Source organism: Dromiciops gliroides, chromosome 3 (assembly GCF_019393635.1).
Source record: "Dromiciops gliroides isolate mDroGli1 chromosome 3, mDroGli1.pri, whole genome shotgun sequence".
Lineage (NCBI taxonomy): Eukaryota > Metazoa > Chordata > Mammalia > Microbiotheria > Microbiotheriidae > Dromiciops > Dromiciops gliroides.
In genome coordinates, this window is record NC_057863.1 from 192,138,247 (window position 1) to 192,151,335 (window position 13,089).

The 13,089-nt window shown below is 37.2% G+C and overlaps 1 protein-coding gene across 1 annotated transcript; it reads right to left on the reverse strand.

The window, feature by feature from the left end:
* Positions 1-11,920: 11,920 nt before the first annotated feature.
* Positions 11,921-12,580, reverse strand: LOC122747315 (A-kinase-interacting protein 1-like). The gene has a single exon (XM_043993415.1). It carries the CDS (start codon positions 12,578-12,580, stop codon positions 11,921-11,923), a length of 660 nt encoding a protein of 219 aa, XP_043849350.1.
* Between the last annotated feature and the right edge of the window lie 509 nt (positions 12,581-13,089).

The following is a 13,089-nucleotide window of genomic DNA, read 5'->3' on the forward strand; positions in this document are numbered from 1 at the left end:
ACTTTTTTTTTTTTTTTTGGTGAGGCAATTGGGGTCAAGTGACTTGCCCAGTGTCACATAGCTAGTAAGTGTCAAGTGTCTGAGTCCAGATTTGAACTTGGGTCCTTCTGAATCCAGGGCTGGGGCTCTATCCACCGCACCACCTAGCTGTCCCTCATTGCTTAGCTTTTACAAATGCAACCAGTTTGTCTGGGACTACCCCTTACAATCTGACTTCTGACCTTAGCATGACAAACTTTTCTTTCCAAAGTTACTAATATTTGCCAAATCTAATGGTCTTTTCTCAATCCTCATTCTCCTTGACCTCTCTGCAGCCTTTGACACTGTTGGTCACTGTCTCTTCCTTAATACTCTCTTTTTTTCTAGCTTTTAGGATCACTACTCTCTCTTGGTTTTCTTCCTGCCTATTTAACTTTTTCTTTTTCTTTCCCTTTTCCTGAATTTTATTCCAGATTATTATCCTTCCAACTATAAGTGACCTTGAGTGTTCTGCCCTAGTCCCTCTTCTCTTCTCCCTCTATGCTATTAAATTTGAGGATCTAATCAGGTCCCATGGATTTAATTACCATCTCTTTCTTGATGATTTCTAATCTATGTATCCTACCTCAGTCTCTCTACTAACCTCCCATATAACATATCCAATTGAATTGAATGACTAGTACTTTTTTTTTTTTTTTGGCTGGGTAATGAGGTAACTTGGCCAGGGTCACACAGCTAATAAGTGAGAGGTGTCTGAGGTCAGATTTGAACTCAGGTCCCCCTGAATCCAGGGTGACTGAACCACCTAGCTCCCCTGATGACTAGTACTCTTAAACTCATTATGTCAAAAATGGCACTCTTTCCTCCTTAAACCTCTCCTTCCATATCATTGCAAAGGAGAACACCATCCTTCTTATCCCTCAGGCTCACAACTTAGTAATTATTCTGGATTCCGCACAAATTTCCACTTCCTTTATCCAATCTTTTGCCAAGGACTGTCTATTCCACATTTTCAATATCTCTTTTATGTGCCCCCCTCTCTTCTGACAGTGCTACTGCTAGTGCAAGCCCTCATACCAGTATGTGGGATTGCCTGCCTCAAATCTCTCTCTACTCAAGTCCATCCTCCTTTTATTCACTAAAGGGATTTTCCTACAGTTCAGGTTTGTCTATTCAATAAACTCAAGTGGCCACAAGGAAAAAATACAAAATACTCTGTTTGACATTTAAAGTCCTTAACAACCTAACCTCCTTCTACCTTTCCATTTTCATCCCTGTATGATTATACTCCATTTTCCTGATTTTGTTATTCTTAGTTGTGAGTTTCCATCTTTTATTCCAAGAGCTCCAATCCTTTATAGTGGTGCCTATTAAATACTGTGTAATCCTGACCCCGAATCCTTAGCACTTATGTCTGAAATATTTTTTCTTTGACCTGGAAGCTCTGGAATCTCCTTCTGAAATTCCTTGAATTCTGTTTCTCTTTTGATGTCCACATCGGTTAAGTGTTCTTAAAATGATTTTTTTTGCAATATGATCTTTATCAATAACAAAAATGGTAACGTTTTACATAACCATGCATGTATAACCCATATCTAATTGCCACCTCAGGGAGGCGTTGGGGAGGGAGGGAAAGAGGGATAAAAATTGGAACTCAAAACTATAAAAAAAATGTTTATTATGAAAAAAGAAATATGATGCTTAGTGTTCTTTGGTTTATTTTAATCATGGTTTTCTATGATTCTCAAATATCCACTCCTCATTCAGTTTTCCAAGTTAGTCAATTTTCCTATGAGATATCTTACTTATTTTTCAATCTTTTAACTTTAACTCTTTTTAACTTTTAACTTTGGATTTGCCCTTTCTCACAGAATTACTAGCTTGTATTTGGTTCTAAAAGTTCTGTATTGTGCTTTACTCTCACCTTCTTGTAAGAAGCCTTTCCTGCCAACGTTCTATCCCAAGACTTCATTTTAATATAACCCACTTGCAATCATGTCAACCAATTGGATTTGATTTGTATCTTATGGACCACCTACAGTCAGAAGGATATATAAACTGTGACTCCATCACCATTTTGGTCTTTGGTCTGAGATGTCCACTGACGATCCTTTTATAAATAATGTATTGGTATTATTTTTATAAAAAATGATTAAATTACCCAGAAACTATGTCTCTCATATTTTTAATAATCATACCTTAATTAAGTCAGAAGAGCTAGATGACCCAATCGACAAAGTCTGGAGTCAGGAAGACTTGAATATAGCCTCATGTATTTACTATCTGTGTGACACAGGGCAAATACTGACTCCAGATTTGGCATTCTATTCACTGCACCAACCAGCAGACTCTTTGCAAAATGTAGTTTACCTGATTATCTCTTTTAATTAGGTCTGTTGGTTTTTTTTTTTACTTCAACTGAAGCATAGTCTTCTCCAGCCCCTTATTTTAAATCTGTTTTTGTCTTTCTGTTCCAAGTGTGTCTGTAAGCAATTTATTGTTGGATTTTAGTCTCTAATCCATTCTACTGATTCCATTTTGTTTATATATACATGCAATTTACATGTTATATCTTGTAGTAGTATTACATTATATTATTTTTATATATTTATATCTATTTTGTCTGTATCTATTTTATGTTTAGATATTTAGATATTCATTTCATTCACTTTCACAATTATGATTATTGTATATTCCATATCCCATTTTCTTGTTTATCCTTCTCTCTTTTTTTATCCTGTCTCTCCACAAATGTCTGTTTTGTTTCTGACCATTACCTCCATAAATACAACCTTCTATCACACCCTTTTCCCCTATTCAAAGAGGGAACTCTAAACCAATTCTGTTCCATGAGAGGGTCAACCATTACCTGCTAATGTACACCCCACCCCCGCCATTTTCCTTTCCACTGAAAAAAGCTCTTCCTTACAAGTCCTTACAATTATGTAAGAAACATTTTTCCCGTTTTTCCTTTCCTTTCTCTCTTCTCCCAGTTTATCCCTCTTTCTTACCCCTTCATTTTTTTAGAGATCATACCAACATATACTGATACGCATGCCTTCTATGTAGATTCCTCCTAGCTACCCTAATAATTAAAAAGGTCTTAGGAGTTATAGGTATCATCTTCCCATATAGAAATGTCAGCAGTTTGATTTGATTGTCTCATGATCATAACTCTAATGTTTATAAACTCTTTCATATTTATATCTTTATGGTTCTCTTTAGGCTTGTGTTTGAATATAAAATTTTCTATTCAATTTTGATCTTTTCATCAGAAAAGTCAGAAACTATTTCATTCAATATCCATTTTTCCCCTGAATGACTATACTAAGTATTCCTGTGTGGTTATTCTTGGTTGTAATCCTAACTGCTTGACCATACAGAATTAAATATTTTAAGCCTGCTATTGCTTTAGTGTGGAAATTGCTAAATTTAGTGTAATCCTTATTATGGCTCTCAGATACTTTGTTTCATTCTGAATGCTTGTAATATTTTATGTTTGACCGGGGAGCTTTGGAATTTGGCTATTTTTAATTTCATTTCTTTCAGGAGGTGATTGTTGATCACCTTTTACATGTGGATTCATGTTGTGAATTATTATGGTTTGTCCAGGAGGTAGATTCTTTCAATTTTTATTAGACCCTCGGGTTTTAGTTGTTCTTCATAATTTCTTAAAATATGATATCTATGTGTGTGTGTTTTTTCCCCACCTGCCATTCAGGTAGTCCCATTATTATTCAACTATCCCTTTTCTGTCTATTTTCCAGGTCAATTGTTTTTCTGATGAAATATTTCAAATTTCTTCTCTTTTAAAATTTATTTTAACTTGTTTTATTGTTTCTTGATTTCATATAGAGTCATTAACTTCCAATTGCTTACTTCTGATTCTTAAGAAGTTATTTTCTTCAATGCGATTTTTCCATTCTGGAATTTTCTGTTATCTGCCCCTTCCCCTCTTTGACCTGTTCTACCTATTTTTTTTGTCAGTGAATATTTGTTCTACTTACCATAAGGCCAATTCTGTTTTTTAAAGAATTGTTTTCTTCAATATTTTTGTTCCTCTTTTACCATGATATTAATCCTATTTTCATAATTTTATTGCAATATTCGTTTTTGGATTTCCATGCCAAGATCACCGTTCTCTTTTCTCTTTTTAGCCAACATACATATATATATATATATATAGAGAGAGAGAGAAAGTGAGTCAAATATATATATATATATGTGTGTGTGTATACATATATTTGTGAATATATATTTCTATATTTATTTTAATATATTATTTTTCATAATTGCAAGTAAAAACAATTAACTGCAAAGAAACTTGAGTTCCATATTGGTTCCTAGGGTTCCCTCTTCTGACCCAGCATTGATAAGACAAGCAGTTTGTTATAGGTTATACATATGTAGCTATGTAAAACTATTTCCATCTTAGTCATACTTTAAAAGAAAACAGACCAAAAACAAACAAGAAAAATAAAGTTTAAAAAAATATTATTTAATCTGCATTCATACTCCATCAATTCTTTCTCTGGAGGTGCATATCATTTTTTTAATCATATGCCCTTCAGAATTGTCTTGGATCATTTTATCATTGAAAATAGATGCCATTGGGGGCAGCTAGGTGGCACAGTGGATAGAGCACTGGTCCTGGATGCAGGAGGAACTGAGTTCAAATCCGGCCTCAGACACTTAACACTTACTAGCTGTGTGACCCTGGGCAGGTCACTTAACCCCAATTGCCTCACCAAAAAAAAAAAAGAAAGAAAATATATGCCATTCACATTATACAATATTTCTGTTATTGTGTACATTGTTTTCCTGGTTCTTCTCACTTCACCTTGCTTAAGTTCATATAAGTATTCCCAGGTTTTTGGATTTTTTTGTTGTTTTGTTTTTGGTGGGGCAATGAGGGTTAAGTGACTTGCCCAGGGTCACACAGCTAGTATGTGACAAGTGTATGAGGTCTGATTTGAACTCAGGTCAACCTGAATCCAGGGCTGGTTCCTTTATCCACTGAGCCACCTAGCTACCCTTTTCCCAGGTTTTTCTGAAAGCAGCCTGTTCTTTATTTCTTGTGCACAATAGTATTCCATCAGTCACATATTACATGTTCAGCCATTTCCCAAATGATGGGCATCCCCTCAATTGCCATCACAAAAAAAAAAAAAGCTGCTTTAAATATTTTTATACTTTTGTTCATTTTTTTAACTCTGGCATATAGACAGCACTTTTGCTGGGTAAAAGTACACAATTTTATAGTCCTCTTGACATAATTCAAAACTGAAATACAGAATGGTTGAATCAATTTAAAATTCTACTGGTGTCTCAGTTTTCCCCTCATTTTCCTTTTATATTATATTAGTCAATCTGATAGGTATACCCCCAGAGTAATTTTAATCAGTATTTCTCTAATCACTAGTTATTTAGGGCTTTTTAAATATGACTACATATAACTTTAATTACTTCATCTGAAAATTGCTTTTCATATCCTTTGACCATTTATCAATTGAGGAATGAGCAATATTCTTATAAATTTTTATAAATTTAACAGTTCTCAATATATTTGAGAAATGAGGACTTTAGGGGGCAGCTAGGTGGTGCAGTGGATATAGCACTGGCCCTGGAGTCAGGAGGACCTGAGTTCAAATCTGGCCTCAGACACTTAACACTTACTAGCTGTGTGACCCTAGGCAAGTCACTTAACCCCAATTGCCTCACCAAAAAAAAAAAAAGAAAGAAAGAAAAAAAAAAGAAATGAGGACTTTATCAAAGGAATTTGTAAAAAAAAAAAGGTTTTTCACAGTTATGACTACCAACTGTATATTTCTTTCTATCCTATTTTCTCCGTCTATCCTCCTTCTCCTTTCACTCTGTCCTTTCTCAAAAGTGTTTTGTTTTAATTGAACATGTGTAACCTACATCTGATTGCTTACCATCTCAAGGAGGGGGGAGAGAAGGATAGAAGGATAGAATTTGGAACTAAAACCATTAAATAAAAATGTTTAAAAATAGAAAAAATAAACTACAGTATAGTGTGAACATGAAAATTAAAATTTAGAGAAAGGGGAAAAGTGTTTTGCTTCTGGCTACCATCTCCCTTTCATCCTTCTTTCTATAAGCCCCCTCCCTTCTCTTATTCCCCTTCTCTCCTAGTTTTCTGTAGGGTAAGATCAAGTCCTATAGCCAATTGAGTGTGTGTCTTATTCTCTCTTTGAGCCAATGCTGATGAGTGTGAAGTTTTGTTGACTCCCCTCATGTGCCTTAGTGCCCTTAGTACCCTCATCTTCCCTTCCATAATAACAACTCTTTCAAACCTCTTTTATGTCAGATAACTTACCCTATACTACCTCTCCCCTTTCCTATCTTATCCCTTTTAATTTAATTACCCTTTTCCCAGGTTTTTCTGAAAGCAGCCTGTTCTTTATTTCTTGTGCACAATAGTATTCCATCAGTCACATATTATTAATTTAATTTAAATTAATGTCATTGTTTTAGATTTCATATCATCATACTCAATTTACACTCATGCTCTTTGTTTATGAATACTCCTTATAACTGCTCTAATAATAATAAAGTTCTTAGGAGTTAGAATTATCATCTTCCCATGTAGAAATGTAAAAAACTTTCTTCAGTATTTCCTTTCCCAAACTGTTGACTCTTTTTTTTATGATTTTCTTAAATCACTGTCATTTCTTTTCCTGATTTTTCTCTCTTATTTGTGTTTTTAAATATTTTTTGCAATCTTCCAGGAATTCTTGTTGGACCTGAGACCAGTTCAATTTTTTTTTGTTGTTGTTGAAGCTTTTGATGTAGCAGGTGTTCTTTTGTTGTCTTCTGATTTTGTGTTTTGATCTTCTCTGTAAGGTTATCTATGTCTTTGTTGTGGTTGTTTGCATTTTCCAGCCTACTTTTTTTTTTTTTTTACTTTTAACTTGAACTTAAAGTTGGGTTTTACTCCCATCATGGAGGAGGAGCTATCCTAAACTTCAGGCTTTTCCTGCTGCTGCTATCAGAGCTTGCCCTGAGATTCTGTAAGTTTTCAATTCTTCCAGTGAGGTGTAAGCTAAGGAGAGGTATGTTTACTACTCTTTTCTCTGGCAGTCTTTTCCATTCTGGAACTGTGGTCCCTGCTTCTCTGTGGCCATAAGCACTGGTATATTAGTGCTCCTCCTTTCTGAGAGAATTTTACCCAGGACTGTGACCCAAATCCCCATGTGCACAATGCAACAGTGTGCTACACATAATGCCAGGAAAAGGACCCCCCTTTAATCTCCTGCTGACCAGTTGTCAGACCCCCCTTACATTTTGTAGGCTGAGAGCTCCTGAAGCTACTGTTGTCAATTCACTTGCCACCAAAACTTGTCTCTGACTTTCCTGGGTGTTGCCTGATCTGTATTGTGCTCCACTTTTACTCTCATTCCATAGACCTTTCTTGCCAACCTTCTAAGTTGTCTTGGAAAAGAAAATTGTTTCACTCCCTCCTTTTGTGGGTTCTGCTGCTCTAGACTTCATTTTGAGGTGTTATTTTAAAGTCTTGGGGGGAGAATTTGGGAGAACTCAGGTGAGTTCCTGCTTTTTCTCCACCATCTTTCTATTTGGCATTTAGAAGCTATTCATAAGCCATAGAAACAAACAGGATGTGAGACTGACAAAGGTGATGTGTAGTACAGATTGCTAGACCAATCATAGATTTGTTCTTTCCAAGCTAAACATTCACATTCAACAAAAGCAGTAGCCCCAAAGGAAGACAACTAACAGAAGACTTGCAGGATAGATAGTTCATTCATAGACTACCAGCAGGATTATTGATTCATCTCTGAGAAGGCAGCATTTATCTCCATCAAAAGTAAAATAACATAATAGCTTAGAGATATGCAGGATACTTGGCTCAGTTAGAAGGTAGATGAAATTCAGTTTTACACTGATAGTAACAAGCCAAAGTGCTTTTATGATGCCCTGAAGGCTATTTATGGGTCAAAGACATATGATGTATCTCAGCTATTCCATGCTGATGGCTCATGTTTGATAAATGATAAGGGAATGATCATGGAGAGATGGGCTGAACACTTGTATAGTGTTCTCAACTGTCATTAATCAATTCTGAAGCCAGGGACCTCATACCTGACTTTGAAGTCAATCCCTTTCTAGCCAAACTTCCAACTAAAGAAGAGGTTTTGAATGGATTTAGGATTCTCTTCTGTGTCACCTGGTGCTCATTCTATTCCAACTGAGAATTATATAAAGTCCACTCCTCATACAAAAGCTGTTAGAAATCTATATTATGCGGCAAAAAGAGGTGATTCCCCAGGATTTATTGTATGCCTTCATTGTCCATTTCAAAAAAATTTGCCCTGTGACAATCACAGTGAGTTCTATTTCTTTGTCATTGCTGGCAGTATTCTTGCCCAAGTCCTCCTTAATAGGTTGATCCTTCACATGGAAGATAGACATCTACCTGAGAACCAGTGTGGCTTCAGAAAGTGCTGATGAGTGCTTGATATGTTGTTTGCTTTCCAGCAACTCCAGGAAAAATGCCAGGAGCAGAACAGAGGTATGTGTACACTTCTGAATGAAGCCTTTGATACTATCAGTCATGAGGATTGTGAAAGATCACAACAAAAGTTGGTTGCCCAGAGAAGTTCATCAGTATTGTATGTCAGTTTCATTACAGCATGCTTGCCTAGGTTCTATATAATGGATGGTGGTCCCCCACTTTTCCAGTCACCAGTGGAGTTAAATAAGGCTGTGTGCTTGCTCCCATGCTTTTTGGCCTGATGTTTTCATAAATTTTGTCAGATACCTTCAGTGAGGATTCTCATTCTCATTGAGGTCAGCTAACACACTCATGGTGAATTACTGAACTTGAAAAGGCTAAAAGCCAAGATTAAAGTGGAGGGAGAGTTGGTCCATGACTTTTTGTTTGCAGATGATTGGGCACTCAATGCAACCTCTGAGCCTGTAATAGCTGGAGCAATTTTCTGCTGTTTGTGCTAATTTTGAACTGACAAGTAGCACCAAGAAAAAAAGTTCTCCACCCAACAGCATCACACTATCCGTACTTGGAAACATTGGTTACAACAAATATAGAAATTTTTTATGCTGTGAATAAATTCATTTACCTTGGCAGTAGATTTTCCAGATATGTACACATAGATGATGAAATTAATGCATACATTGCCAGAACTAGCTTAGTATTTGGGATGCTCCAAACTAAAGTTTGGGAGAAAGGGGATATTAGGCTACCTAACAAACAGCAAGTCTACAGAGTTGTTTTACTGACCTCACTGTTTTATGCCAGTGAAACCTGGACATTCTACCAGCACCATTCCAGTAATTTGAATCACTTCCATTTGAATTGTGTTAGGAAGATTCTGAAGACCATCTGGCAAGATAAAGCATTAGACAATGAAGTCCTTTCTTAACCTGAACTGCCAAGCATTCAAACTCTACTGGAGAGAGCACAACTTCAATAGGCTGGCCATGTTGTTTGAATATCAAAGGTAAGTTTATTTAAAAGAGAATTCCCACAAGACTCACAAAGAGTTCAGAAAAAGAAGCAATACAAGGATTTTCTCAAGAACTGTGAAGAACTCTTTGGAATCTATTGTGAGACATGGGAAAGACTGGCACACACATACATATGCACACACACATTTTTTAGGGCAATGGGGGTTAAGTGACTTGCCCACAGTCACACAGCTAGTAACTGTCAAGTGTCTGAGACCGGATTTGAACTCAGGTACCACTGAATCCAGGGCCAGTGCTCTATCCACTGTGCCACCTAGCTGCCCCCCCCCACACATTTTGAGGGCTAGAAGAGGACCAAAGTGTGTGTGTGTGTGTGTGTGTGTGTGTGTGTATGTGTGTGTGTGTGTGTATGTGTGTGTGTGTGTGTGTATGTGTGTGTGTGTGTAGATAGATATAGATATATAGATATATAGATATATATATAGTTACACTTTGGTCCTCTTGTAGTCATCAGTTGTAATCAACATAATGTTTGATTAAAAAATATTTAATTCAATTTAATTAAGCAAGAACAACATTAACTCTGGCCATCCTTCACTGCCCCCCCCAATAGAATACCAAAGTATCCTTCCAAAAAGTTATCAGTGTAGTTTGGGGCTGCTACACCATTTGATTTGATTTGATTCAATCTTGAGAACTTCCTTATTTTTTGTTTTTTTGTTTGTTTGTTTTGGGTGTTTTTTGTTTGTTTGTTTGTTTGTTTGTGGGGCAATGAGGGTTAAATGAATTGCCCAAGGTCATACAGCTAAGGTCATACTAAGCTAGTTCTGTCAAGTGTCTGAGGCCGGATCTGAACTCGGGTCCTCCGGAATCCAGGGATGTTGCTTTATCCACTGCACCACTTAGCTGCTCCCGAGAACTTTCTTATAATAGTAATTAGCATGGATGTTTGAAATAGAAATACATTAATTTGTATTATTTATACCTCTTCCCTTAAGGTGTTTCCATGCAAACATCAAGTTTCCAATAAGCATTTGAACATAGACCAAATTTATTATAAGACATTTAAAAAGGGATTTTATTCAAATCTATGATCACTTTGGAAGTGCCTTTTCAGTCCTCCTTTCCTAGAGGATCTGCCTCTGTTTCCATGGAAGCAAAATATAAACCACAAACAGAAGTCCCCATAGTTTAAGGAGAATTGAAGATCTTGGAGAAGGAAATACCTATGTTTTACTTCTCATCTTCTTTTCCCTTGGGGGTTTGTTCACTTGTTCTGTTTGCTCACAACTCTCAGCTCCTATTCATGACCCTATAGTTCAGCATGACATATGTTTCTTTGCAATATGTTTCAAATGTTTCTTTATTGCTGAGAATGCATCTTTTTTATTTGTAGTTAAACTCAAATATTCAGAGTAGGTCACCATGAGTATCTTGAGCTTCATTGCTCTTTGGAACACATCATTCCTGTGTTTTCTAGTGGATGTGGAATAGCCTAGAATTACTTTGATCTTCTTTTATTTATATTTAAATGTCTTCTTCTAATTGCAGAAGTCATTTCTGAATTGAATTGCAAAATATAGTTATTATGTGTCTTGGAGACTGCAGAGTTGGACTTTTTCTGGAAGTGACTCATGAATTCTTGCAATTGGCATTTATTTTTCTATCTTCCAAAATTCTGAGCAGTTATCTTCTATTATGCCCTGCATTGTGGTATTAAGGTTTCTTTGGTCCTAACTGTAATCTTCCAAGAGACCTATGAATATCTCTCTACGTCATGTCTTAGAGATCACCATATTTTGCTACTATAGTGAGCATATTTTCTTTTAATATTATTTTCTTTTACTTTTCTTCTTCTAGATGGTCCTTTACTTATCTATGTTTACACTCCTAATCTATTGTTATTTCCAGTTTTTATTCTGCCTGTTATTTTTGCTATATGGCCCATAAACTCATAATTATAATTTCTTTTCTGAAGTATTCAGAAATAGGGAGCATTCAAGATCTCCTCAAATTCCACAAGGTCTTCTATCTCATTAAATGTTGTATCATTTTCCTTTGTTTTACTGTATTTATTCAAAGATGTTTAAACACAGTTACTACATCTGAGGCCATATTTCCTTCTCTTGTTATTTTTTTTTTTACTTACAAAATTTCTCACTTTATTTTCATGATTAATTTTATAGGGAAAAAGAAAACAATCACAATTTTACAAACAAGTATTTTTAAGGCACATTATTCCTCACATTCAGGCTGGGGGAAGGCAAGAGATACCTTCTTCCTCTCCCCTGTTAGAGCATTCAGGTTAAAACAGTCCCCAAGACAGACAGATCAGAGTTCCTAGGAGATCTGACCTGTTTGATTGGCACTACAAGTATATATTGTTTGTGTATAAATACTGACTAAGAGAAACCACATTGTGGTTTAGTTGAATTCTCTTTGCTATTTTTAAAAAGGGCACTGACCAGTATTAAAGGGGAAAACTCAGATCGATGATTTGTCCTGAGTCAACCTCCACCATGTGCGTTGTGGTTACGTCAGGGGACCCCACTGTGACAGCGTAGGTCCCCGGATAAACTTCTATCGTGATGTCCTGGGAACTTGTTCTGGCCACAGACTTGGATGGTCCTGGGCCAAACTCGGAAGATCCTGGGTCAAACCTGGATGGTCTTGGGTCAAACCTGGATGATGCTGGGTCAAACCTGGATGGACCTGAGTCAAACTTGGATGGTCCTGGGTCAAATCTGGATAGTCCTGGGCCAATCTTTGTTACTTGGTAGCTCTCTCTAGGGTCGTGGGATGTGGATTTTTCCTGTCTTGACTGGTAAGGTGATGGGTTCAATTGGTTTCGGTGATATCTGCAGACGTGGTTCAGTGCTACCTTTTCTGGTGCCAGAGCATGAAACTTCCCACACTGACTTGAAACGTAATCCATGTATTCCATCACTGTTTTGAATGCAGTATCCAGGCCCATTGCCTCCCCTTCTCCTCGAAGGTCTTCTGCCAGTGAGCACCAGTTGACAGCTCTCGTCTGCGCCCGCTGCAGCACCTCCTGGCCCTGCCTGCATAGGCGCTTCTGGGTTTCTCTGTCCAGCCAGTACAGTGAACGGTCCTCTGGGCAGTTGTCCATCCTACCCTGGCTCGACTCTCAAGGCGCACGCGCTCTGGACTCTCTCCGGACCGGCTTCTCTTGTTATTTTTATCTGTTGATCTATGTGTTTTATGTTAAAATTCTTGAGTTTTCTTCCTCTTGAGATCTTTGATAATTCCAGTCTCCCTCTGATGGTAGTTTCCTGCAGGGCTGGATCTCAAAATGTCTCAGACTCCTCCCATGTTGCCAAGGTCTGTGACCCAAGGAGCTGCTGGTTTGAAGGTGGGTGGAGCCTCACTGTTGGATTGCCCCCTGCTGTGAGACTAGAAGCTGCTGCTGCTGCTGCTCCTGTACCTCACTTCCTTCCCATACCTCACTTCCCTCACACCCAGGTAAAACAGATCTTACCTGCTGGGCTATTAATCTGTTTCCCTGACCCTGGGATGCTTCACAGCCAGTCAGAGTTATGCCCATATAATGGTGTGCCTTTTTTTCTCAGGATTAATGAAGTAATCAATAGAGTAATGATCTCATTGGCAGTCCCAAAG

Excerpts from the sequence above, each read along its gene's own strand:
- LOC122747315 (XM_043993415.1), bottom strand. The coding sequence starts at position 12,580 with ATGGACAACTGCCCAGAGGACCGTTCACTGTACTGGCTGGACAGAGAA.